Source organism: Lissotriton vulgaris, chromosome 2_1 (genome assembly GCF_964263255.1).
Source record: "Lissotriton vulgaris chromosome 2_1, aLisVul1.2, whole genome shotgun sequence".
Taxonomy (NCBI): domain Eukaryota; kingdom Metazoa; phylum Chordata; class Amphibia; order Caudata; family Salamandridae; genus Lissotriton; species Lissotriton vulgaris.
In genome coordinates this window covers 58,599,906-58,627,713 of record NC_141687.1, presented here as the reverse complement: position 1 = coordinate 58,627,713, position 27,808 = coordinate 58,599,906, and the positions used below count along the sequence as shown (strand labels likewise).

Genomic DNA, 27,808 nt, shown 5'->3' with positions numbered 1-27,808 from the left:
CGGTTTTTATAGGTATTGACTTCCGGGTTTGGAGACTAGACTGTGATGTTCCGGCGGCCATCTTTGGTGGATGTTAATATGCCTTGCGTGGGTCTTTCTACTATTCCCATTGTGTTAGTTAGAGTAAGTAGGCCTCATTTTACAAAGGTTATCGCAATATGCATTGTCTTCCAGAGGACATAAAGGATTCATTGTTTTCGATTTAAGAACTTGTTAGAGACCAGTACTTGCGGGTTCATTGAGCGATAACACGATCGTGTAGTGTCACCTGCTAAGGGCACCCCACGGTATGTCATCGTTCAGCCCCCTTGCATCTGTCTGAAGTCTGAAAACCCAGCGTTGTTCACGCTCATGGAGGACTTTCTCAAGGTTTTCCTTGTTCTTGACACATTCCAGGACAACCCATCTCAGATGATTTGGGGTATGGTTTTTCTCGATAAAGTGATTTGTCATGCGTGTTGTTGACTTCTTACAGCGTATATTGCTTCTGTGTTCCACAATTCGAGTGCTTACCTTCCTTGTGGTCATGCCCACATAGTGCAGATTGCACGTACATGTGATTAAGTATACCACCCCACTCGTATTGCAGTTGGAGAAATCTCTGAGTTGCCATGTGGTATTGTTGTTGAAAGTGATTGTTTTTGTTACTGAGGTAAGGTGGCACACGCTACAATTGTTACACGGATAGTGTCCGTTTGGTAATGGTTGCAGTCTATTGGTGTTCTCAGCTGGTTTTGGTCGAGTGTGTACCAGGTAGTCTTTCAAGTTCCTTCCTCTTCGATGGCTAAACATCGGTTTTGGGATGTTTAGTTCCCCACTGTTCAGTATTGCCCAGTGTTTCTTTACAATCTTACTGACTTTGTCAGAGACCTTGTCAAAAGTGTGATGCAGATGGGTCTGTCATTATTTGGAGGTTGTTCTATTTTTGGTTCTAAAAGCGCTTCTCTGTTGTTATTGCTTGCTCTTTTGCAAGCTTTCTGCACCATTTTGTTAGGATAATTCCTTTGTTGTAATTTTTTGCTCAGTTCCTCAGCTTGTGATAGGTAGTCTGATGTGTTGGAGCAGTTTCTTCTCCGACTTAGAAGAAACTGCTCCAACACATCAGACTACCTATCACAAGCTGAGGAACTGAGCAAAAAATTACAACTACCTGGTACACACTCGACCAAAACCAGCTGAGAACACCAATAGACTGCAACCATTACCAAACGGACACTATCCGTGTAAAAATTGTAGCGTGTGCCACCTTACCTCAGTAACAAAAACAATCACTTTCAACGACAATACCACATGGCAACTCAGAGATTTCTCCAACTGCAATACGAGTGGGGTGGTATACTTAATCACATGTACGTGCAATCTGCACTATGTGGGCATGACCACAAGGAAGGTAAGCACTCGAATTGTGGAACACAGAAGCAATATACGCTGTAAGAAGTCAACAACACGCATGACAAACCACTTTATCGAGAAAAACCATACCCCAAATGATCTGAGATGGGTTGTCCTGGAATGTGTCAAGAACAAGGAAAACCTTGAGAAAGTCCTCCATGAGCGTGAACAACGCTGGGTTTTCAGACTTCAGACAGATGCAAGGGGGCTGAACGATGACATACCGTGGGGTGCCCTTAGCAGGTGACACTACACGATCGTGTTATCGCTCAATGAACCCGCAAGTACTGGTCTCTAACAAGTTCTTAAATCGAAAACAATGAATCCTTTATGTCCTCTGGAAGACAATGCATATTGCGATAACCTTTGTAAAATGAGGCCTACTTACTCTAACTAGCACAATGGGAATAGTAGAAAGACCAACGCAAGGCATATTAACATCCACCAAAGATGGCCGCCGGAACATCACAGTCTAGTCTCCAAACCCGGAAGTCAATACCTATAAAAACCGAACCCTCGGACCATTTTGCAAGATGCGGTCCAAGGGGAAGCAGCTAGGTAATACCACGCGGCATTGCTGACTAGGAAGTAAGTTTCTAAACCATCTGGGCCTAAAAGACTTGGGAACAGTAGATCGAGTTCCACACACCATTCAAGATGAGAAACGTTAGAAAACTAATTCTGTGTTTTTATAACTCTACAAACTTTTTTTAGCATTGTTTCCATCGAGGCGATACCGCCCCCCTAAGAGACCATGATGTGCCATTAAGCACCAACAAATGTAAATATTTGGAAGATTTTCCCTTTGGTTATGTGTCATAACTGTGTGTTCACTGTTCTATGTATAGTCACTCTGTATGTCTGTCACGATTTTTCACGTTATTTTCACTTCTAGTGTAAATTAACGATCAGACAACGGACTTTGAAAGCATGCACGCACCAATATGGCGAAACCACACCATATAGACCATGTGCATGTCTGAACGTGCATGGATAATGTACGTCTTGAAGGACGAAAAGTCCCCGATCTCGGTTGAGATAGGGGCAAGGTGGTTGTTAACATTTTTCTGTTCATATCTTTTACAGGTTCACCATTGAACAATACATCTGCGCGTGTACCAAGTTGGAACAGCGTCATTCACTGTAAATATTCTTTGCACTAATATATTCTTCGAATCCTAAATCTAGGTTTTTTTTAGGAGTGGCATTGTACAGGGCTGGTCCCTGTATGGTCCTGACGAAACGCTAGGGGTAGCGTGAAACATGTTGACCATATACTGAACCTACCCACATCACTGGTTGGTACACAGTATAAACCCCACTTTTAACATACCAGTCTAGGAGCAGAATAAAACATTGAGGCCCACTAGCACGGTATTTTTAACACTCACACACACATCCACTCCACTCTTCTCACACCACACATAGTCCTTCACCTTAACAGTGCTCCTACGTAGTTCGCAAGTCGTAGCACGCCCCTTTTCGTAGAGAACTGGGATGACCCAGATGATGAAGCATGTCACCGCGAGGAAACTCCGGTGAGTGAGGGGAAAACAAGAAAGAAAATGTTTTCTTTCTTAAAAGCTACACCAACATACTTTTGTTAGGTAGCCTTCACACAAGACAGGTCCCCGAACCCAGATAATGGTTGGTTAAGGCCCCATTGCTCCAAGCCATCAAGAGATAGACAGACGCCTGTTTCCAACTCTTTTACTCCCTGGGACTCAGAATCAACTGGTAGAAGACCTCCCTGGATCCCTCCAGGTCAATAGTGTTTCTAGGAGCAACTCTAGACACTACACTCTCGAAAACCTTTCCCACAAAAGAAAGAACCCTAAGACTGCAAAGGACAGTGAGGGGTCTGTCCGCAAAAAGGTGTGTTTCAGTAAGGACATACAAATCAATTTGTAGGGATGATGTCATCCCTCTGATTCTAAATTGCAGCTTAAGGATAAGGCCTCTCGAGGAGGAGCTCGATGCTCAATGAAGTCAATCTCAAGGCTCATTTGAGGACGTCATATCAATCACTTCAAGGATGGTCTCCGCAATGTCCCGGTGGGCGCTCAAAGACAATCTTTCACAAGGTCTCTTTCTTCATGAAGAAACCAAGGTTGGTCATGACATCAGATGCTTCCGTGGACGGATTGGGGGCTCACCTGCAAGGATTGCAGGTTCACGGAAAATGATCTGTTTAGGAAGCTCAGTGTCACATACATTTCTTGGAACTCAAAGCGGTCTTTCTGGGTCTTCAAGCATTCCTGCCAAAAATCAGGAGATTATCGATCCAGATCCATACGGACAACACCACCACCATGTTTTATCTGTTAATGAGGGAGGGGCAAGCTTTCAGACCCGCTCAATCCTGGCTCAACAGATTTGGGAATGGCTGATAGCCAACGACATATCGATTCAGGTTCAGCGTGTGCCAAGAGTCCAGAACGATTTGCCGGATTCACTCAGCAGAGACACAAGACAGTGTCACAAGTGGGAACTAAACAACGAGTAGTTGCAAAAGGTTTTTCACTGCTGGGGATTTCCAACCCTAGATCTGTTCACTACATCTCTCAACAAAAAATGCAGTTCCTTCGCCAGCAGGTTCCCTCAACCAGGTTCTCTGGAGGGAACATTCGCCTACTCATTCCCTCTGTTTTCTCTCATACCAAATGTTCTCCAACTGGGCGCGGTAATGGTTCACAGAGCTGTTTCGCCTATCAAGGTGTTCTCCAATTTACTTGTAACCAAACGAAAATCTCCTTTCCATGAACCAGGGTCAAGTAGTTCACCCCCAAGTTCGCACGCTCAACTTGACAGCCTGGTTCCTCATCACACAGAGTTCGGCCGATTAAAAATTTCTGAGGAATGACAAACAATACTACAGAATGCTTGTGCTCCCTCCACAAAAAAATGTTACTCTGCCAAGTGGAAAAGGTTCTGTATATGGTGTGCCACAAACTCTCTTAATCCGCTTTCTTCGTCACCTGAGGATGTTTTGCCTTATCTATCATCTCTTGCCAAGGCTGGTTTGGCGCATGCATCCATCAGTGTTCACTTGGCGGCAATCTCCAGGTACAGACGTCGTTCTGGTTCTTTGTCACTGTGGTCTAATTTACGAAAAAAGGAGTTTATGAGAGGACTTATCAGGGCTTATCCTCCAGTAAGACCTCCTCCAGTACAGTGGCAGTTAAATACCGTCATGTCGCAGCTTATGAAATCACCTTTTGAACTTATTCACAAATGCGACTTAAAGAATCTCTCTTGGAAGGTAGCCTTCCTGTTAGCTACCATGTCAGATAGATGTGTTAGTGAGATCCAAGCCTTCATGACAACAAAGCCTTATCTTCAATTCTTTCCAGACAAGGTGGTTATTCCGACAAACCCATCTTTCATTCCTAAAGTCAGTCAGTCAAAGCCTTATTTCGATAAAAATATATCATAAAAGCATTTTACAAATTGGGTAATAAAAATAATAATACAGATTATGAAATTAAGCAAAAATACCAAATTAAAAATCTTAAGAACTAAGATGGGGGATGCGAGTTGCTCTACAAAAATCATACTATACTTGTTCTAGCTATTTAATGATTGATAAACAGCATCCCCCAACCTAGACAAAAATCTATTTTACATGAGCATACCGACAATAAATAACATCCTATTAAAAAAATACACGAATCAAGGTTAAAAGCGCATTCAACTGTCACAGCTTTGAAGAGGAATAAGAACACAATTTCAAAAATCATCAACCAGGACGCAATGCTTTTAATCTAATTACCCATGCCCAGCTAAGATATTTGGCCACACCGCAAGCCAGAGTTGTATTAGTGTCCGCTTGCATTATTCTAAGTGCTTTGCGGTGGTTCCTGGTTCCTAGTTGCCAACAAATAGGTTTTAGCCATCTTATTCCTAAAGTGCCTTTAGCATTTCATATAAATGAACCAGTGGTTTTGCCCTCCTTCTTTGCAGCTCCATGTTCTCCAGCTGAGAGGACACTCCATTCTATGGACATTAAAAGATGTCTGAAATTCTACTTGCAAAAGACTCAACATTTCAGAAAGTCTACTCAGTTACTTGTCGATTTGGGGGCGTTTATCGCTCGTAGGGTCTTATCAGTTATTCTCTTTTGCCATGAGAGGGATGGCTGTTCTCTGATTGCCAAAGCCACAGCGCACTCAACATGTAAGGTGGCAGCTTCCTCCACCCTGTTCGCTGGGGTGTCCTTGCCGGATATCTGCAGGGTAGTGACATGGGCAAACGTCTATACCTTCACAAAGCATTACTGCTTGGATGCCTGGCAGAAGGCGGATGTGGCAGTTGGTCAAGCTGCTTTGAGGTGTTTATTCGCATAAGGTATAATGTTTAAGCCTGTTCCCTACTATATAAGTTTACTGTTTGCATTGATATAAGTTTTCAGATATTCTCGAAAATTTTCCATTTTTTGATAGATATATATATTATATATGTCTTTTAGCATTCATATGCATTATTGTGAGTTCATGTTAAATGATTGTTTTTTGGGTCGCATGGTGGGATGGTTTACCTTCCCGCCGCCTTCAGCCTTTTGTTTTTGTAAGTATTTCTTGCTATTCTGATTCAAGCATGTAAAACTATAACAGATACAATACTGGAGAAAAAACAAGTCACTTACCTGTACACTGGTTCTCCAGTATTGATATATTTTATAGATTCATATGCGGCCCTCCCTTCTTCCCTCTTCAGGTTCACCTTCCATACCTCTTCATTACCTAGGGCGCTCGTGCTCGAAATCTGAGAGTATGGTGGCACTGCAGGGGAAGGAGATTCTATGGTCTAAGCTCTGATTGGCTGTAGTGTAGATCTTTTATAACAATGGTTACTAAAGTTAATGAATTCTTATGGGCTTTTTAATGTTAAGCTTTAATACTGCTATTTTACTGTTACTGTTTGACTCCCACCATGACGACGGGGAATATTCAAGCATGTGAATCTATAAAAGGTCTCAATACTGGAGAACCACAGTGTACAGGTAAGTAACTTGTTTTTTTATTCTTCACACAGCCTATCGATTTTTAAGGTAATCTGGGATTCTGCAGAGGATTAATAGTTGAATTACTCTTCCATGAATATATGTGCAAACATGGAACCAAGTACCAACATGCGCATATCCCACCCATTTCTAAATTGATACATATACACTCTCCTATAGTAAACAGAAGCAGGTATCCAGTTAAACCCACTGTGAGTGCTATTAATCACAATCAGTTAGTATTTTCATTTACAATTTGATATAAACTAAAGTGGCTTCCTATGGAAGTCATGAATAAGCATGCATTTATATTTGTCACTTATCCCTAAGTAAACAACATGTAAGTCAAGAAGGGGGATACCTAAAAGAAAAAATATATGATGAGTAGACAAGCTCCATATATGCGTTTATCTATGAAGGTTGCATGGTGACATCTGGGTAATCTGGGATTCTGCAGAGGATTAATAGTTGAATGACTCTTCCATGCATGTATGTGCAACCATGGAACCAAGTACCAGCACGCACATAGCCCACTCAGTTCTAAATTGATACATATACACTCTCCTATAGTAAACAGAAGCAGGCATCTAGTTAAACCCACTGTGAGTGCTATTAATCAGTCAGTCAGTCAAACAAAAACTTTATTTGGTTTGTTACAACCATAAAAGTACAATTTACCTCTTATCCTGATAAGAAAACAAAAACGTAACACAGCGGTATCACAAAAAAATATTACGCCTCAAAATACATATAGTTTAACTTTCTTTTTAAAGTCGGAGTATTGTAACATTCTAATTTATTAAAATCACTTAATTCATACATATACATCAAATCCTTCAACATGCAGCAAGTACTACTGTAATCCCTTGGTAGTTCCACCATTATGTGGTGCTAAGGAGGAGCATTTTTAGTGCTTACTCTGTGCACTTGAGGAACACCTTAACTTTATTCATATATTTCCCCAGAGCACAGGCTATATCTAAATTCCCCATTTCCACCAAAAGGTTAACGGCTTGCATCCTGTTCATAATCTTATAATTTTTTTAAATTGGTCATAAAAACTCCTTTCGTATATCTAAAAACCTCATACAATCTAGTAAAATGTGTAAAATATCGCAGGTGGTACCTAGTGTACAAGTGCATTTACCATTGCATCCTATCATAAGGTTTCGAACCCCGTTATTCGCATAACATGGGTTTATCCCAATTCGCATTTTTAAAACTTCCCGCCTTAAACTGTAGCTTGGTAGCCGGTCCACATAGGGAAAATGTTGATCAATCTCCCAGGCCAATATCTTGTGGGCCACCGAGGTTTTTTGTAAAAGGTACTCCCGATCATATATGCGGGACATATCAGACCCTAAAAGCCTTAATTCTTTCTCACCTATTGTCATGTGGTCTTGCAAGCAAACATACCTTCAAATCGAGCACCCCATATGCATCGCTTATTGATGCTCTAGTCTCTTTTGCCCAGGGTAGCTCGCTAGTGGCAATTTCTTCTTTGGCCCATTAGGAGATTTTAAGAAGCTCCCCTGCTCCCAATCGCTGCCAAAAACGTACAAGGGCCATACAAGCAGTTATGGCCCAGGAGGTGATTACCAGCTCAAGTCTTGCTACCTGTACCATAGATGATTTAGGCAGCAGGACAAAGCTTTTTAGTATATTTCCCTCCTCTTTATCCCAGGAGGTCTTACCACTTAGGGAAAGAACCTTGGCTCCATACAGAAATTGTGGCGGGACCATTGCTTGGTAGGCTTTTATGACCGGCCTATCTGACATTCCTCCATAGGTATTATTAAATCTTTTTAGGCCTTTCACATAAGCCAATGCCCTCATTGTTAAAGCTTGCAAGTGTGTATACCATTTCAGGGTACCAGGAAACCACATTCCCAGATATCTATAATCTGTTACCCTCTCAAGCAAAACTGTGCCAAGATACCATGAGAACTTCGTTTTCCTCCTTCCAAAACATACAATTTTTGTTTTCTCCATGTTTACTACTCATTTTTTACTTGTACAGTATTCTTTAAACCTATTTAATTTTCTCTGAAGGCCTATCTCCGTCTGATCCAGAATCACCAAATCATCGGCATAGAGAAGGCACGATATCTGGTTTCCTCCCAGTTTTGGGTTCGCCCCTCTAACCTCTCTCAATTTTTGGGGTAGGTCAGCTAAAAACAGGGAGAACAATAGGGGGGTGAGTACACACACCTGCCTTAAACCATTTCCGATTGGGATTCTCTCAGTCAACCCTCCCTCGTCCAAAATTATCTGCGCCCAATTTTCTGTATGCAGTGCTTGGATTAGGGCTAACAGGTCACCCTGTATTTCGTACCCTACCACAGCTGCTCCCTGTCCACCAGATTGAAAGCTGCACGGAAGTCCACGAAACCGCAGAATAAACTACCCCTCTGATCGATCGACTTCAGTGCAGTGGACCAGAGAGCAAAACAGTGGTCAACCGTTGAGTGACCTTCTTTAACACCTTGGCTGCTAATGGTTTTCCCCTCCTGTGCTGATCCTCATCCAACCCCATTGTTCATGACGAGCTCAGCTCGTCATAAGCACAGCTCCACTGTGCCTCATGACGAGCTGAGCTCGTCATGAGCATGGAAGGGGTTAAACCCCCCCTGTTCTGGGGGTACTATCTGTTTGTCATCCACCCACTCCTTTAGTAAACCTAGAATTACTTTGGAGAAAACCTTTTCACCTATGTCCAGGAGGCTTATTAGGCGATAGTTTTTAGGAGAGTTTACATCGCCATTTTTTTATATTGGTCTAACAATAGCCCCTTTCCAACTATCAGGGAAAATGTCAGTATTTAAAATCCCTTGGAACATATTAGAAAAAAACTCCGCCCACCATTCTATGTTTGTTTTTATAAGCTGGTAAATTATCTGGGCCCGCTGCCCGTGTTAAATTTAACCTAGTTATTATACCTCTAATTTGGTCTGGGGAGAAGTGTTCTTTCATTTCTTCCTTTGTTCCAGTCCAGACGTTGGCTATTGTTTCCTCCCTCCTTGGCCATTTACCATAAATTTCCTCTAGGTAGGTCAACAACTTGTCCTCTGGCACATAGCACTGCAGGGTCCCTAGGGCTGTCCCCGTGCATTCCTGTATTAATTTCCAAAAGCCTTTCACATTTTTTTCTTCAATTACCTCGAGTAGGTTCCCCCAGCATTTGTCCTTAAAGATCCTTTTTTTGTCTCTAATAATTGCCTTATATTTTATCTTTAATTTCCTACGTTCTAATGCTGCTTCATCACTATAGTTACCTCTGAGGCGTCTCTCCTGTTTCCTAATACCGGCCTTTACTTTCCGGCATTCATCATCAAACCAATGTTTGTTATTATTAGGATGTAATTTCGCATTATTTACTGACTTGTATTTACCGTGCTTTAATTTTATCCTGAGGCATTCCACCAGTTGCATTATTATATCCTCATACCAGGCTATACCCTCTTCTGGTGCTAGGTTAACTGGTGGGCACTCAGTTTCTTTATATATTCATCAGTAATTCGCGTGGTGAGTCGCTTGGGGTATTCCACCTCTACTGGTAGCACTTTTTGTCTATGCGGGGAGCTATTTACCTGGAGTTCTACCTGCAATGGATAATGATCACTACCCTCCACCCTGAGTATTTCGAACTGTTTGATTAAATGGAAGTTCCTGTATACATGCGTAATCTATAGGGCACATTTGTTTCCCTACTTTAAATGTACGATTCGCAGGCGGTCCGCTTCCTTTCTTCCATTCGCGCAGACCAGGCCCATGGCCCCAACAGTTGCCCAAGCTCATCATCTTGAGGTGAGATTTCGCAACTGGGGAATTGTGCAAACTCTATTTTATATACTCCTAGCAGATCCCTCAGCCGGGAGTCCGTTTTTTGGGAATTTAGTCTATGATTGAAGTCCCCCAGTATCATAAGCACATCTCTTGGATAACAATCACATAAATCCTCCACGTCTGTTTTAAAGCGTTCCAGGTCAGCCTTATACTCATTTGTTTTCCCTTTCTGTATATATACATTTATAATACACTAGCAGCCCGTCCCGACGTTGTTCGGGTATGAATTGATGTTGGCCAGTAGTATATTGTTTTGTAGGTTTTCGTTTTGATAGCATTTCTTATCTGTGACAGGCCTGTGAAACGCTCCGATTCACAGTGCACTGCTGATGCACTTAAGAGTGCGCGTTCAGTAGTGTGTGAACTCGAGTTTCCCTACTTTATTTTTCCTTGCAATATTATATAGCGCGAACTCGACAACATGGCATGAGCACAATTTACATTACAGAACACATTCATTTGTGGTAGGCACGGGGAGACAAAGCGATTTACCTGGAATCACAGGATGTTGAGCTGACGCCGAGATTCGAACGTAGCTCTCTAGCTCTAAAGTTCGCAATTCTAGAACTTGTGGCGGGAGGTGTGTCTAAAAGTGTATGTCGGTGCTACCCATCAATGAGAGAGACCTGTGCATTTTTCAAAATATGAGTATGTTGCTGGAGTTGTGGGCCGCCGTGCCACCAATGTACTTACTGGGGGAGGGTAAACACCCATTATTCCGCAACTTTCTTTCCGCCTACCATCACTCTGCATACTTTCATTACGAAAGTACCATGACTCCGCAATGCCATTATAACGCATGACATTACATTTTATATGCTTTTACCACGCATACATTTACAACGAAATTCGTTGTAAATGCATGAATGGTAAAAGCACGTTTTTTTAATGTTTAGATTATAGGGGTATATGTTTTGGGGTACTGAGGTATATGTTTTGGGGTGTTTGGGTATTTTAAGGGTTCAGATATAGTTTAGGGTTATGGGGTTCAGGGGTAGGTTTAGGGATAGGTATGGGTTTTGGGGTACAGGGGTATTAGGTTTTCAGGGCTAGGTTTGGGTTTTGGGGTATAGGGGTATTTTCAGGGTTCAGGGGTAGGTTTGGGTTTTGGGGTACAGGGGTATTTTAAGGGTTCAGGGCTAGGTTTGGGGTACAGGGGTATTTTTAGGGTTCAGGGCTAGGTTTGGGGGTACAGGGTTATTTTTAGGGTTCAGGGCTAGTTTTGGGGTACAGGGGTATAAGGGTTCAGGGGTAGGTTTGGGTTTTGGGTACAGGGGTATTATGAGGGTTCAGGGCTAGGTTTGGGTTTTGGGGTACAGGGGTATTTTAGGGTTCAGGGGTATGTTTGGGTTTTGGGGTACAGTGGTATTTTTAGGGTTCAGGGCTAGGTTTGGGTTTTGGGGTACAGGGGTATTTTAGGGTTCTGGGGTAGGTTTTAAGGTACAGGGGTATTTATAGGGTTCAGGGCTAGGTTTGGGTTTTAGGGTACAGGGGTATTTTTAGGGTTTAGGGATAGGTTTGGGTTTTGAGGTACCGGGTATATTTATAGGGTTAAGATGGGTTAGTGTTTAAGGGTGTTGGGGTATTTTAAGGAGTAAGGGTGGGTTATGATTATGGGGTGCAGGAGTATTTAAAGGGAGCAGGGTGGGATTAGCACACGATATGAGACATGGCTTGAAGGGTGGAACGTACCACACGCCCCCAGCGTTTTTCACGCCCCCAGCACACGCCCACAGCACAACGCAGACACGCCCACAAGGGACTACTTTGCTGGCACGGTTCTTTTACCTTTTAAATGTATATGGTGGGCGTCTGCATAGCCTATGTCCTTCTGCTGCAACTGCCCTTTCCAACGCTGTATTGGGTGTTGTGATTGGTGCTGTGGTTCCTGAGATTACCCGCCTCAAAGGTTTGGGCTCTCTCTTTATTATATTAGTATGGATAGATTTTCGCCCCCTAACATATTGTTTAGGGTTCGCACTCTACTACCCAATGCCCAGTTACACTTGAGTTCGAGGGGTTCAATGTCTTTAGCTATCCTTGTTGAGACCAGCGTCATCTGACCACCAGATGGTCTACCTACTATATTATTTTTTGCTGGTTTTACATGGCGAGTGAAGCCTTCGGTTGCAGGGATTACGTCGCACAGCCAAGTTTCCTGGAAACATACAATGCCGTTTTCCTCAGGATGTTTTTAAAGTCTTCCTGTACCAATATTCTATTATATCCGTTTACATTCCAGGACAGAATAGATAGGCTGTGCGACGACCCTACTTTCTAATCAATATTACTCATATAACCATCTTCCTCACCGTTCATGTATGCCAACTCTATATCTATTCCCAGCAAGGACATCTTCAACATCCCACCTCCTGATCTTTTGGTATTTTTGTGATTTCAAGGGCGTCTGTCTTACCTCTACCCAGGGTAATCATTTTTATTTGTCTTTCACCCAATGCCGCATGGTTCCTGAGGAAAAAGTTTCCCTAGTTTGTCCAACAACACTTCCTCCCTTTTTAATATTCTAATTCCTTCCCAAAGCCTCTCGGCCTCCGCCTTTTCTATTGCATCTTTTATTAGGGCTGAGTGGAGTAGGACCTTAGTTATTTCCTCCCCTTGCTATTAACCGTAAACCCAACTTCTTTTAAATCAGCATTACTAACATATCTTAGACTGGGGCACTTTGCAAATGAGGAGAGGAGCTGGGAACGATTCAAAGGGTTTAATTTCTTAATTCTTTTCCCCCCCTTTTCCTGTCCTATTGGCTCTACAAATATCCAAGTGTCTGCAGACAAATCTAGCTGCCGATGTTGAAGATTTCCATCTGGCATTTCTTCTCTTGTATGCCTGCTTACTTCTTCTCTGCCTCTTATTTTGACACCCTTCCCGTGGATTGAGTTAGTTGGCCCCGCACCTGGGGACGTATCCATCCCCATTCTGCTGCTGCGCTCTCCCTTACCCCTGGGTAATTCCTCCTGGTAACCTTTTCACTTTTTCCCATACTATTCCTTGTTTTCCGCCTGGGTTGTTCCTCAGGTCTACTGCTACTTGCTCCTATATCTGCGAAGTTTAGCTTTTTAGTTTCTTGCGTTACTACCTTATCCGTTATCTTATGTGCATGGGTCCCCCCCCCAATACTCCTGTTGCTTCGTGGGATGGCAATTAACTGGGACCTTTTTCCCTTTCCTTCGCTTTGCTGTATTTTGCTTTCTGTACCTCTTTTCCCCATACCTTTTTATAATCATTGGGCAGTAGGATATATATTCTGTTGGTACACCCTCCTGTCCACTTTGTTTTCCTCCTGGGCTTCTACTGGTCTTACTAGTGAGGGCATCAAGTTTTTAATCTGTGCCAACTCCCCGATTTTATATCTTTAAATTGTTCGCCTTGTCTTTTCAAAATGTCATTATTTAGGACTGAAACCTCTAAAATGCCCTGCAGGGTTTTCTGGAGCATTAGCATAACCTCAAGCATGGATAGGCTGGAGGACTACGTAGAGGTACACCTGATATATCAAATCCAACAGCATTTGAATTTTCTAGTCTTTTATGTCTATTAACCCTGTGCCTGCTGATGACGGAACCGCTCCGTCATCAGCTGCGGTGGCGCTGTGCTGATGACGGAGCGCTTCCGTCATGGCCCGCTCAGAGCGCCTGCGCGGCGCAAATTCCGCGCCTGAGCTGAGCGTTCCATTGAGCGGGGCGGGCCATGACGGAACCGCTCCGTCATAAGTACAGCGCCACCGACGCTGGTGACGGAGCGGTTCTGTCACCAGCATGCGGCCGCCGCGCCCCCTTAGCACTGCGGCGGAATAGCCGCCGCAGTGAAGGGGTTAAAGTTGGATTCCCTCCCAACAATGTTTCCTTCACCCAAGGAATTGCTACAGTTTATTCTTTTTTCATTCATCACCTCTGCTCCTATGTCCTGGGTGAATATCGACTGAAACATCCTTGGCGAAGAGGACAAGCGAGGTTCCATTGGGATCTCAGCAATATTAAAGTCAGACTGGTTCAAAGCTTCCATGCTTGATGCTGCTGAGTCCTCAATGGTTTGCGTGTTCTCTAGTACACTTATCTCCTTATCTGCTGTCTCTTTCCCTTTAAAATGTTTACCAATAAAATCCTTAATGGATTTTGATACCGACGACCCCCCTTTTGCGCCTGTTGACTTTGAAGTTGTCGGCGCTAGCTGTGGGGTTAAGCTCGGAGGGGGGGTAGCTCCATTGGCTGTTGCTCTACTACCGGTAGGTGTTGCCATATCTTTATTTGCATCGTCCGGGCCTTTCGATAAATCAGTCACATCCACTGTACCAGATTTATTTCCTGATTTTTTTAAAGGTTTTTCAGGACTTTACGTGGTTTAGATTTCCCTAAGGCCATTGCCTTTGCTTTTTCTTTTCTTTGAATTCTTCTTCCCGGCGTACGCACGATTGCGCTAGGGTTTTCCCTCACCTTATTGGCTTCCACCGCTTAATGGGTGCACAACTACCCCCACTCCCTACGTACTTCCCCATATTATTTATTTTATTAAAAAGGGGTAAAATTGTCTCTTTCACTTACCTCTGTTTCTGTAGGCCCGCACTCTTTCCTCCACCTCTCCACTTAATTTCCGGGTTGGATACTCGGCCACTTATATACATTTAACTGCTGCAAACTCCATTGGCTGTATTCTCCCCTCCACAAGTCCATACATGTAATGCTTTATCCTTCTGTTGAATTGTGCCTGCCGCCTACCGCTTATCGATATATTTATATTTAGCTTGGGCTCTACCCAAGGCAATCCGTGTCTGGCTGCCACAGTTTTTTACAACGCACGCGCCCGCGCTCCATACCTTCTGCGGTGCAGTTCTTTCTTGCGCTGTGACTTGTCTGGCTCTCAATCAGCCGCGGGGGGTGCGGGCACCGCGCCCTCTCAAACCCCCACAAGCGCAGCTCGTCACGGCTCCTGCACTTGCCGCTCTTGCTCAAAGTCCGTGCTCTGTTCTTCGTGCGGCGGCGGTCAATGCGGCTGGCAATCGCGATCTCGGTCTCGCAAGCCGGAAGTCGGACGTCGGTGTGAACGCTGGACGTGCTGGGAAGTGGGAGGTTCTGTGGGAGGTTCGGCGAGTGCTTGTGATCGGGCAGAAACAGAGGGAAGGAGGTGACGTAGTCCAATTTTCTGATAGATATTACCTACTGGCTATCGCCAGTAGGTATATATAGTTAGGATTAATTCCCTATGGGATTTTTGAAAATTCTATGTCTAATAACTTTGGCGTTTGTGGACGGAATCGGCTGAAATTTTCAGGAAAATGGCACATTTTGTTTCTGAGCAGCCCCTAAAAATTTGGTGGGGTTTCGTCAAGGGGGGGCCGAGAAAAAAGGGGGGTCCCAAAACGCGTTTTTCCCATTCATTTTTCCATAGGGCCTTTGGCCTCACTTTTAGCTCGAACGGCTGAATGGATTTGCACGAAACTTGGCAAAATTGTATGGACTGGTAGCCCGATGTGCCTTTGCTAGGTCTCAATATATGTGCTTCAGTGGATTTTGAGAAATTAACGTTTAAATCAAGATATATATCTGTAACAGCGCTCCGGGCAGCGATCCGGTCCGCTTACTTTTCGCTTATCGGAACTTTGCGCGCAGAAAGCTGATTGGCTCTCCGGTGTCTGTCAACATTCTAAACAGTCCGGAGCGGCCGCCATCTTGTCTCTCGGTAGGATCGAGAGAGAAGAAGAGGTGAAAAACGAAGGGGGAATTTAATGAAAGGGGGCAAGGTATCCCCCTCTTGACCCCCTAGGAATGTTGTTGGGGTTATTAAAGGGTCCCGTGGGGAAAAGGAAAAAAAAATGATTTTTCACGGTAGAAGCGCTTCACGGGCCGCGAACTGGGCCGCAAACTGGTAGCGAAACGGGAATTCGCCATTTTGTGCTTCGTTAATTAAATTACTAGGTATAAGGGGGTGCGGGAGACGTATCCTAATCCCCTATGTTTCCTGAGGGTGGCTGAGGAGGCTGATATATGTTGATACATCTCTTCCAGCGGCTGTGCGTGAGCTTTTTTTTATTTTGCTGCGTGACAGTCCGGAGCGGCCGCCATCTTGTCTCTCGGTAGGATCGAGAGAGAAGAAGAGGTGAAAAACGAAAGGGGAATTTAATGAAAGGGGGCAAGGTATCCCCCTTTTGACCCCCTAGGAATGTTGTTGGGGTTATTAAAGGGTCCCGTGGGGAAAAGGAAAAAAAAATGATTTTTCACGGTAGAAGCGCTTCACGGGCCGCGAACTGGGCCGCAAACTGGTAGCGAAACGGGAATTCGCCATTTTGTGCTTCGTTAATTAAATTACTAGGTATAAGGGGGTGCGGGAGACGTATCCTAATCCCCTATGTTTCCTGAGGGTGGCTGAGGAGGCTGATATATGTTGATACATCTCTTCCAGCGGCTGTGCGTGAGCTTTTTTTTATTTTGGTGCGTGACAGTCCGGAGCGGCCGCCATCTTGTCTCTCGGTAGGATCGAGAGAGAAGAAGAGGTGAAAAACTAAGGGGGAATTTAATGAAAGGGGGCAAGGTATCCCCCTCTTGACCCCCTAGGAATGTTGTTGGGGTTATTAAAGGGTCCCGTGGGGAAAAGAAAAAAAAAATGATTTTTCACGGTAGAAGCGCTTCACGGGCCGCGAACTGGGCCGCAAACTGGTAGCGAAACGGGAATTCGCCATTTTGTGCTTCGTTAATTAAATTACTAGGTATAAGGGGGTGCGGGAGACGTATCCTAATCCCCTATGTTTCCTGAGGGTTGCTGAGGAGGCTCATATATGTTGATACATCTCTTCCAGCGGCTGCGCCATCTTGCCTTTTTTCCAATGCCACAATTTTGTCGTGCACGGCATCCATTTTAGATGCCAGGCTGGTCCCAGGCTATCACCTACCCCTGCGGATGTAGTTTATGGCCCCAGCTGTAGAGAATTCAGACATGCCAACCCTCCCGATTCAGGCGTGTGACTACTGATTTCAGTGCTAGTCTCCCGCCTCCCGATTTCTGCAAGCAAAAACCCGGGGGCATATTACGAACAACTAGCGATAATTTTTGTCTCTAACTTGTTTAGAGACAAAAATTATCGCCGCACATCGGCGATTTTTATCGCAGATAAACCTTGCTATTATCGCAGAAAAGTCAGCGATATTCATGTATTATCGAGCAAATGCTCTTAGCCATGTTATCCACCTCCCATTGGATAACATGGCTAAGAACTGCTCAGGGCAGGTGTTAGATTTTGGAGATATTCGCGCTTAGCGCAAATATCTCCAAAAGTTGGTAATAGAAGATAGCGATGTTAGGGACTGTTTCCAGTCGCTAACATCTTGGTACGCCACTTTGCATGTCATTAGTGATAAGTATCACTGACATGCAAAGCGGGGCCCAAGATGGTCGCTATCTCCTTTTAGCTGTCACTAACTGGTGTTAGCGACAGCTTGGTAATAGGGAGATAATTTTATCTCCGCTTTCATGGCTTTTAAAGCCAAAAAAGCGGAGATAAACCCCCTTGATAATATGCCCCACGATTCCTTGGGGGTTTCAGCTGACAGGGCTTGGTATTGTGTTACATGGTAATTTTTCCAGGAAACGTCAGAGGGTCGATGCAGGGGTTCTAGAAGAGGTGATAAACCATTTAAGCCTCATGAACAAGCGCATGGTCTTTTAAAGATTTGTGAAGTACTCGGGGCGGCGGTGTGTGTGTGCCCTCTTTTAGGAGCGGGCGGGGAGGCACTGCCAGCAACTTGCCAGGTCAGGTAGTGTTCAACACGTGCATCACCCTTTCTCTGCCTGCTATTGCGCTCCATGCTTCGGAAAGGTAAGAAAAAGAACGTGCATTTGAGTTTGAAATGTCCGATCCTGCAGCAGCACACTTCCAAAGCCCACACATGACAATACCCGATTCAAGGCCCCATTCACCCGTTTTTAAAAAAATAGATAACACTCCAACAAAGTAAGATTATAAAACTTTATTAACTATTAACTATAACGAACGGAACAAAAACTAAAAACATTTAAACATTTTTCAACACAAAAAGCAACAATGGTTAGAAGCTGTCTTTTGTGCGAATAGTCCCAAGGCAGCACAACGTGCAGAGTTCTGGACGGCACCCAGGTGATGTCGCCTGGGTGCCGCACTGGTTTTGGGATCCTACAATGCAGCACAGAAAAACAGCATGGGGCGTCCCGGGTGGTGCGGGGGGAGGCCTCGTCAGTAGCGGTCTGTTGTGCGAATAGTCCCAAGGCAGCAGAACGCGTTGAGATATTGATGGGACTGTGTCCAGTGTCACATGGCTGACACAACATGTACGACAGGCACCCAGGTGATGTCCAGTAAACTGCCGCACTGGTTTTGGTATCCTACAATGCTGCTCCGAAAATTGGCGTGCGGCGGCCCGGGGGTGGGGGAGGCGGCGTGAACGGGCCTCCCCAGGTGGCGGCCATCTAGCTGAGTTGCGCCCGCTCTTGCGGCTACAGCGTCTCGCTCACCATGTTGTTGAGTTGCTCCCACTCTTGCAGTGCAGCGATAGGCGGCTGCCACATGGCTCTTAAAATGGCGGACGGCTCCTCGGTTTTGGGCCTGGTCCACTGAAATGGCCCTGGGACACCTTGGAACTCGGACGCTTGCCTGCTAGGGCTTGGGCTCCATTCTCGAAAAGCGTCCCCTCAGCCGTGAAGATTCTACAAAAGTCTTGGGGGCCCCCGACTCCCGCAGGCTTCCGGTGGGGAGCGGCTGCCATGATTGCTCGCGGAATGACCATGACGGAGCCACGAGATGGTGGTGCTCTCATGGTGACGCCAGCTTCAGTCTGAAACATCCAGAAACAAGGTGGGGCTTTCATCGTTTGGGAAAAAAAAATGTTCTAAACCAATGAAAAGTGTTATTTTTAGGTCATATGACCAAGCCTTCCATCTTTAGGAAACCAAAAGTAAAATGAACCAATGAAAAGTTTTATAAACAAGTCACATGACCTGTTATGCGGCATAGGGCTACAAAAAGCGTAGAAAATCCGTTGGCACGTGAGGCGGCGTCAGTAGCGGACCGATGTGCGAATAGGCCGAAGGCAGCACAACGCGCCGAGATTCGGATGGCACCGAGGTGGTGTCCAGCAAATTGCCGCACTGGTGTGGCCATCCTACAATGCTGCGCCGAAAGACGGCGTGTCCAGCTGAGTTGCGGTCACTGTTGCGGTACAGTGACTCGAACGCGCCGAGATTCGGATGGCACCGAGGTGGTGTCCAGCAAATTGCCGCACTGGTGTGGCCATCCTACAATGCTGCGCCGAAAGACGGCGTGTCCAGCTGAGTTGCGGTCACTGTTGCGGTACAGTGACTCGAACGCGCCGAGATCCGGATGGCACCGAGGTGGTGTCCAGCAAATTGCCGCACTGGTGTGGCCATCCTACAATGCTGCGCCAAAAGATGGCGTGTCCAGCTGAGTTGCGGTCACTCTTGCGGTACAGTGACTCGAACGCGCCGAGATCCGGATGGCACCGAGGTGGTGTCCAGCAAATTGCCGTACTGGTGTGGCCATCCTACAATGCTGCGCCGAAAGACGGCGTGTTCAGCTGAGTTCCGGTCACTCTTCCGGCACAGTGACTCGAACGCGCCGAGATCCGGATGGCACCGAGGTGGTGTCCAGCAAGTGGCCGCACTGGTGTGGCCATCCTACAATGCTGCGCCGAAAGTCGGCGTGGGGTGCCCCGTTGGCTTATGAGGTGATGTCAGTAGTGGACTGATGTGTGAATAGGTCGGAACCAGCACAAGGCGCCAAGATCCGAATGGCAAGTCCTGGATGTTGAGTGCCTCAGTTGAGAGTTCTGAGCAGTGCTTGTAAGACTGTCTGAAGCTTATTTGCACCTGCTGCAGCTTCACTATTGCCCTGGTGTGGCCAAAGGTGGCACATGACATAGGCGGCCGGCTCCCGAGGTGCGGCGGAACTTTTTTCCTTTTCCTTTCTGCTTCTTTTCCTACAATCCGTTTCATCTGAAGACACGACCAGGTCCCTGAATGTGTGCAGCGGGACGCTATTGATTGAATGAAAATGGCGGCTTGACACAAAGCTGACTCAAGCGTTACTGTTGATGCTATACAGACAAAAATTGGTTTTCAGTTTGTACATTCTTCAGGTTTTTTTTTTCCATCCAAGTCTGATTGAGAGTTTGTAGAAAAATGGCTTCAGATTTTCCACATACTACTCTTCAACATTCTTCCTAAATGTAACAATGTGAAACTCACTAGGAGAACGGCTGTTTCTGTTTCCTTTCAAAATGCTGCCAACAATATTTTCTGAATGGAAGACACCATCTTGTAGCATAAAGGGCCGAAAGGGGTTCTGGTCTGGCCGATGGTTGGTGGAGACATTTTGACTATATCTTGGACCTGCCCGGCCTCGCCCAAAATGGCGCCGGTATAAATGGGACTCGTAACTCCTTGCCCGCAAATGTATATCTAGAAAATGTTATTGTAAGTGGCTGTGTCGTATTTTAATTACAAAATGTACGTCCACCGATTCCGCAACTGTTAGACACCTTTGTTCTTGCAACCTAATGGCCCGCTCGTTACGTTCTTCTACAGTGTAAATGTCTCCTCATCATATACGATTTCAGTTTGCTCCGTGGCCGGCCCACGTGGTTATAGGCCCGTATTTGTATACTGACATTTTCACAATAAAGGTTTTTAAAACAAAACACGGTAGTAGTATTTACATTGGTAAAGTTTTTACTTTTAGTCACTGTTTTCGAATCAGTAAAGGCAAGTGAAATAAAGCAGTCCAATTACATGACGGATAAAAGGTATAATATGTAGGAACGCAGTAAAGATAAATGCTTAATAGCAGTTGTGTTTTTCATGTCTGCAATATAAAGTGATCGATAAGAATCTGATAATCAGGCGTATCGGCGACTAAGATAACAGGCCGAATCTCTTTTACTCAACGGCTCCGTTATGGAAGGAAGAAACGCCCTTTTTCTCGAAAAAGGAATATATTTTACTTACAAGACAGTTGTAAATTTTCCGGGAAAGTACATTAGCCTGGAATATTATAACATATGTTTGAAAAAAAAATATTGTTCGAAAACAATAAAAAGCGTAATTTTTAGGTCATATGACCAAGCTTTTCATCATTAAATTAACAAAAGTAAAATGAACCAATGAAAAGTTTTATTAACAAGTCACATGTCCTGTTATGCTTACGTTGCGCGCTGCGCGCCGCGCCGCGGATCACTTCCGGGTGCGGTAACGCGGCGTGTCATATAACGCATTACGCGACAACGTAGGTCAAGAATATAGTCAAAATGTCTCCACCAACCAGCGTTCGGAACACAACTCCTTTCAGCAGTCCAAAAAGTTCTGTTAAATGACAACAGAGGGGACAGGCAACAAGAACCATCAGTCAAAGAGGGGAGGGCAAGTTCTTCTCTTCCGGGTCATGTTGGGGCGCTACCGGAACTGATCGAATTGGTAGTCTACAGTGTTTCTGGATGTTTCAGACTAAAGCTGGCGTCAGCATGAGACCACTACCATCTCGTAGCTCCGTCGTGGCCATTCCACGAGCAATCATGGCAGCCGCTCCCCACCAGAAGCCTGTGGGAGTCGGAGGCCCCCAAGACTTTTGTAGAATCTTCACGGCTGAGGAGAGGCTTTTCGAGAATGGGACCCAAGCCCTATCAGGGAAGCGTCCGAGTTCAAAGGTGTCCCAGGGCCATTTTAGTGGACCAGGCCCAAAACCGAAGAGCCGGCCGCCATTTTGAGAGTCCTGTGGCAGTCGCCTATCGCTGCACCGCAAGAGTGGGCGCAATTCAGCTGGATGGTGGGCAAGACGCTGTAGCCGCAAGAGTGGGCGCAACTCAGCTGGATGGGACAAGGTTCAGAATTGAAGAGTCATCAAAAGGCAAAAAGTTCCGCCGGATCCCGGGAGCCGGCCGCCTATGTCGGGGGCGATCTCAGGCTACACCAGTGCTATAAGACTTGGGGAGGGTGTCGGAGCCAAGCGTCTTCTCCGAGTCCATGGCCATCACACCGCCCCTCAGGGGCCTTCGTCAAGCTGTTTAGGAAGGTAACATATCACATTGTTTTCTAATGCAGTCAGGTCCACAAACGACACTCACTTACTTTGAGAATAGTGAAGCTGCAGTAGGTGGAAATAAGCTTCAGACAGTGTTACAAGCGCTGCTCAGAACTCTTAACTATGGCACCCAACATCCAGAACTTATGCTATTTGAGAATGGCAGTGACATCGAAGCATCTCAGGGACCAAAACCATTAACGTACTTTCACGTATGAAAATCTTACTTGGGGAGGGGGCAGGAGCGAAGCGCCCCCTCCCAGTCAGCGCCACCACACCGTATGTTGAAAATTTGAAGCCATCGTTCTACAAAGTCAACCAAACTTGGATTAAAAATCTAGAAAAATGTACAAACTGAAAACCAGTTTTGGTCTGCATAGCATCAGTAGCAACGCTTGAGTTAGCTTTGTGTCAAGCCGCAAATTTGATTCAACAAAGCACAGACATTGAAAAAGGCTCAAATTCAGAACTCTAAACTATGGCACCCAACATCCAGGAGCTTGCCATCCGGATCTTGGAGCCTTGTGCTGCTTTCGATCTATTCACACATCGGTCCACTACTGACATCATCTTATAAACCAACGTTATGTAAATAGTTTTTTAATAAAATGTTTTACCCTGTTTCTTTGCTGGTGTGTTGTCTATATTTTTAATATTTGCATACGGTTTGTCGTTATTTTGTGCGGGGTGGGTGATGGAGCCGAGCTGTCTTGCAGCCCTCATGGTGTGGAGCTCAGTTCATCTCACTATTTTCGTATTTCTCATGAAGGGTTGTTCCTAATATTTCTATTTTAGCGAGGTCAAAAAGAGATCCAATTAGTAGCCTACTGATTTTGCTCGATTACTTTTATTTTTTTTACACGATTTTTCACTATCTGCAAAGACTAAACAGAGTATTGCGACTTTGTGCTTGTTTGTAAATAGAGAATGATCCAAAGAGAACCAATTCTAAAACAGTAAATGCTTGGACAACAATCAATCAAATGGAGAGACAAGCAGCCACAACGGATTACAACGGGGGTAAAGGCCTGCGTTAACTACCCTTCAGTATCTGCAAAGAGAGAGTACTACTAAGACAAAAGAGGGGAGGGGGGGGGGTGCAGCGTTCAAAGCACATCAGCGTGCATAAATACGAAAATGTTTTTATTTATCACGTACTTGACATTTTAAAGCTTTTCATATTTGCTATTAAAAAACCAATGAAATTCACAGAAAAAACCATAGGTTATAGTGGATATATAGTTAGGAATTTGCATTTACAAAACCTTGAAAATTCAATGAAAAAACCATTGGTTTTAGGCCATATATAGTTAGGGATTTGCATTTACAAAACCTTATTTTACTCGCATAAAACCATTGAAATTCCATATATAGTTATAAGCGCTAACTATATATCGCGCACCCGCAATCCACTGCTGATGATGTCACATATTACATCATTCATGACATGGTTAGTGACATCACTGATGACATCACTGATGACATCTCAAATGACATCACTGATGACATCACTGAAAACATCTCATTTGACATGACTGATAACATCACTGATGATATCATTCATGTGATAATACGATGAACCTCTTCAGACTCTAATATAACCTTAGATACAATCAGTGTAAACAGACACTCACAGACTGTCACTCATCCATGGAGTTACTCACACACCTAGTCAGTCATGCAAAGAATCAATCACACCTCCATTTCCTCAAATATACAGTTATACAAACTTTACTTATTCAAACATATACTAACACATATTTACTCTCTTATACAATCCCTGATACAAGTTCACAATGATCCATACAGCCACTCACACATTCATTGGCTCTTATGCACAGTTATTTATATATGTCAACTCTCACATGTACTGTGTTTTACATATGTACTTACTTTGACATGTAGCACTGAGATATCCATTCACTCACCAATACACTCATGCACACAGTCAACCGCCCATACAGCTGTTTCCACATGCACTTTTGAAACCATACATCTAGTGAATCAACTGCTCACACATCTATGCACAGAGTCACACACCTCCCAGCTACCCACACACACACTCAGTATCCCATACAAATACTTGGGCAACCAATCAATAACCCATATAGTTACTCATATAGCTACTTATCAACACATGGAACAGTTTACAGAACAACAGACATAATGATGCACAAATTGAGACAGTTTAGTCATTAACCCATGCACTCAGTGAGACACATTTAATCACTCACTCATATAGTCAGTCATGCACCTACTAAATCCTTCATCCAGACACTTATATATCCACTCATTCTTCAATATGTAAGAGATATTTTAACTTTACAGAAACATACAGTCACTGGATGATGTCATTTGAGATGTCATCAGTGATGTCATCAGTGATGTCACTAACCATGTCATGAATGATGTAATATGTGACATCATCAGCAGTGGATTGCGGGTGCGCGATATATAGTTAGCGCTTATAACTATATATGGAATTTCAATGGTTTTATGCGAGTAAAATAAGGTTTTGTAAATGCAAATCCCTAACTATATATGGCCTAAAACCAATGGTTTTTTCATTGAATTTTCAAGGTTTTGTAAATGCAAATTCCTAACTATATATCCACTATAACCTATGGTTTTTTCTGTGAATATATATTATATATGTCTTTTAGCATTCATATGCATTATTGTGAGTTCATGTTAAATGATTGTTTTTTGGGTCGCATGGTGGGATGGTTTACCTTCCCGCCGCCTTCAGCCTTTTGTTTTTGTAAGTATTTCTTGCTATTCTGATTCAAGCATGTAAAACTATAAAAGATACAATACTGGAGAAAAAACAAGTCACTTACCTGTACACTGGTTCTCCAGTATTGATATATTTTATAGATTCACATGCAGCCCTCCCTTCTCCCCTCTTCAGGTTCACCTTCCATACCTCTTCATTACCTAGTGCACTCGTGCTCGAAATCTGAGAGTATGGTGGCACTGCAGGGGAAGGAGATTCTATGGTCTAAGCTCTGATTGGCTGTAGTGTGGATCTTTTATAACAATGGTTATTGGTTACTAAAGTTAATGAATTCTTATGGGCTTTTCAATGTTAAGCTTTAATACTGCTATTTTACTGTTACTGTGTGACTCCCACCATGACGATGGGGGAATATTCAAGCATGCGAATCTATAAAAGATCTCAATACTGGAGAACTACAGTGTACAGGTAAGTAACTTGTTTTTTTATTCTTCACACAGCCTGTTGATTTTTAAGGTAATCTGGGATTCTGAAGAGGATTAGTAGTTGAATAACTCTTCCATGAATATATGTGCAAACATGGAACCAAGTACCAACATGCGCATTTCCCACCCATTTCTAAATTGATACATATACACTCTCCTATAGTAAACAGAAGCAGGCATCCAGTTAAACCCACTGTGAGTGCTATTAATCACGATCTGTTAGTATTTTCATTTACAATTTGATATAAACTAAAGTGGCTTCCTATGGAAGTCATGAATAAGCATGCATTTATATTTGTCACTTATCCCTAAGTAAACAACATGTAAGTCAAGAAGGGGGATACCTAAAAGAAAAAATATATGATGAGTGTAACAAGTAGACAAGCTCCATATATGCGTTTATCTATGCAGGTTGCAGTGGTGACATCTGGGTAATCTGGGATTCTGCAGAGGATTAATAGTTGAATGACTCTTCCATGCATGTATGTGCAACCATGGAACCAAGTACCAGCACGCACATAGCCCACTCAGTTCTAAATTGATAAATATACACTCTCCTATAGTAAACAGAAGCAGGCATCCAGTTAAACCCACTGTGAGTGGTATTAATCAAGATCTGTTAGTATTTTCAATCAGACTTACAGATTCTTTTTTATTCTTATCTATTCAGAAGTGCATTGGTTTATCCATCCAGTCTCACAACTGTTGATTCATTCTGTTATTCTTAAGCCCATCCTTTCTTTAAAATGACACAAAAAGCCCAGTTATTTAAGAAACACTAAGCTGTAGGCCAGACTTATTGGCTTTGCCAATGCTTGTGGTTAAGAAATCTTTCATATGATTTTAAGGAACTGAGAACGTTTTGTCTTATACCTTTTTACTCATGCAACAAGATCTTAACAGTTTATTGATTTAGAGTTATCATCCTAAATCAAAGATCACTCCAAAGCTGCACGGAAGCGCAATCCTCAATTTTGTTTACAAGGCAACCCTGCCCACGAAGAACTTAAACTTCATCGGGAAGCACTTACAAAGCATGGTTTACAGTGAGGAATCTGTGGTCAGACGTATCCATTAGAAGAGCAAGTTACTTAAGTAACACTCTGGTGGATAATCTGTCTAACCATTGTCCCTGACTCCCCATTCTCTGTTGGTCTCAGGTTAGATTTTGGCCTACTGTAACCTGTAATATTGAAGTGGTCTGCATCTGAAGGCTATGAATGAGATAGATTAAGAAACTGAATTCAGCGTCTTGAGTGCCACTTATACGTGGATCCAATCTGTTACTGCCATGGCAATATCAAATCACCACAAAACATATTGTGCCACCTACTCACGCGAGGGAGCGTTGATCCTGTTTGGCACCTGGAATGCCTAAAGGTGAGGAATCTGCCGTTAGAGTATCCACCAGAAAGAGCATTATTGGAGGTAAGGAACGTGTTTGTTGCTTTCATTTCATGTTTTTTTAAATGTATTTAGATGACACAATTTTTACTTTTCCACTTTCAATGCCTATTTGAATGCGTTTATAAAAGAAAACACTGCAGGCACTCCAGTGCCAGAACTATTAGCTTTGCCAATGGTTGTTTTCTATTGCTTCCAGGTACAAGAGTAAATGGATACGTATTGAGAGAAACCGAGAAAAACAGATGATTGACCTACACACAGGCACCCCCTGGGAGTCTGTCACTTTCACTGCCATGGGCACCAACCGTGAGCTCTTCTTCACCATCCTACAAGAAGGTACATTTAGAACTCAAAGTGTGGACAGATTCATTCTAATCATTACAAATCATACAAATGTATTTTGATGATTATCAATGTTTATTCCTAACTATAATGTCCCTGTAACCTTTGTGTTTTTTGTGTATATTTCGAAGGTTTTGTAAAAAAAAAGAATATTTCTAAAGTATAAGGTCTGTGTGTGTGTGTGTGAGAGAGAGAGAGTGGCTGTATGGGTCTGTTACTGGGTGTGTGAGGTGTTTTGTGGGTGAGAGTGGCTGTATAGGTCTGTGAGTGGCTGTATGGGTCTGTGAGTGGGTGCACGAGTGTCTGAGTGGGTGTAAGAGTGTCTGAGTGAGTTTGTGGGTGCCTCTGTGAGTGAGTGCATGAGTGTCTGAGTCTGTGAGTGAGTGAGTGAGTCTGTGTGTCTCTGAGTGGGTCTGTGAATAGATGTGAGAGACTATGGGTGGTTCTGTAAGTGTGTGCATGATTGTCTGGGTCTGTGAGTGGTGCATGAGTGCCTGGGTTTGTGAGTGGGTGTGCCAGTGTCT

The 27,808-nt window shown here is 43.9% G+C and overlaps 1 protein-coding gene across 4 annotated transcripts in view; it reads left to right on the top strand.

Moving 5' to 3' along the window:
• The window catches only part of BCS1L (BCS1 ubiquinol-cytochrome c reductase complex chaperone), a 164,784-nt gene that overhangs the window by 121,389 nt on the left and 15,587 nt on the right, over window positions 1–27,808 (top strand). For all 4 annotated transcript variants that reach the window (XM_086954451.1, XM_086954448.1, XM_086954449.1 and 1 more), the window contains one exon: window positions 27,139–27,278. In XM_086954451.1, coding sequence (XP_086810577.1) covers window positions 27,139–27,278 — 140 coding nt within the window. The remainder of the gene's footprint in view (window positions 1–27,138; window positions 27,279–27,808) is intronic.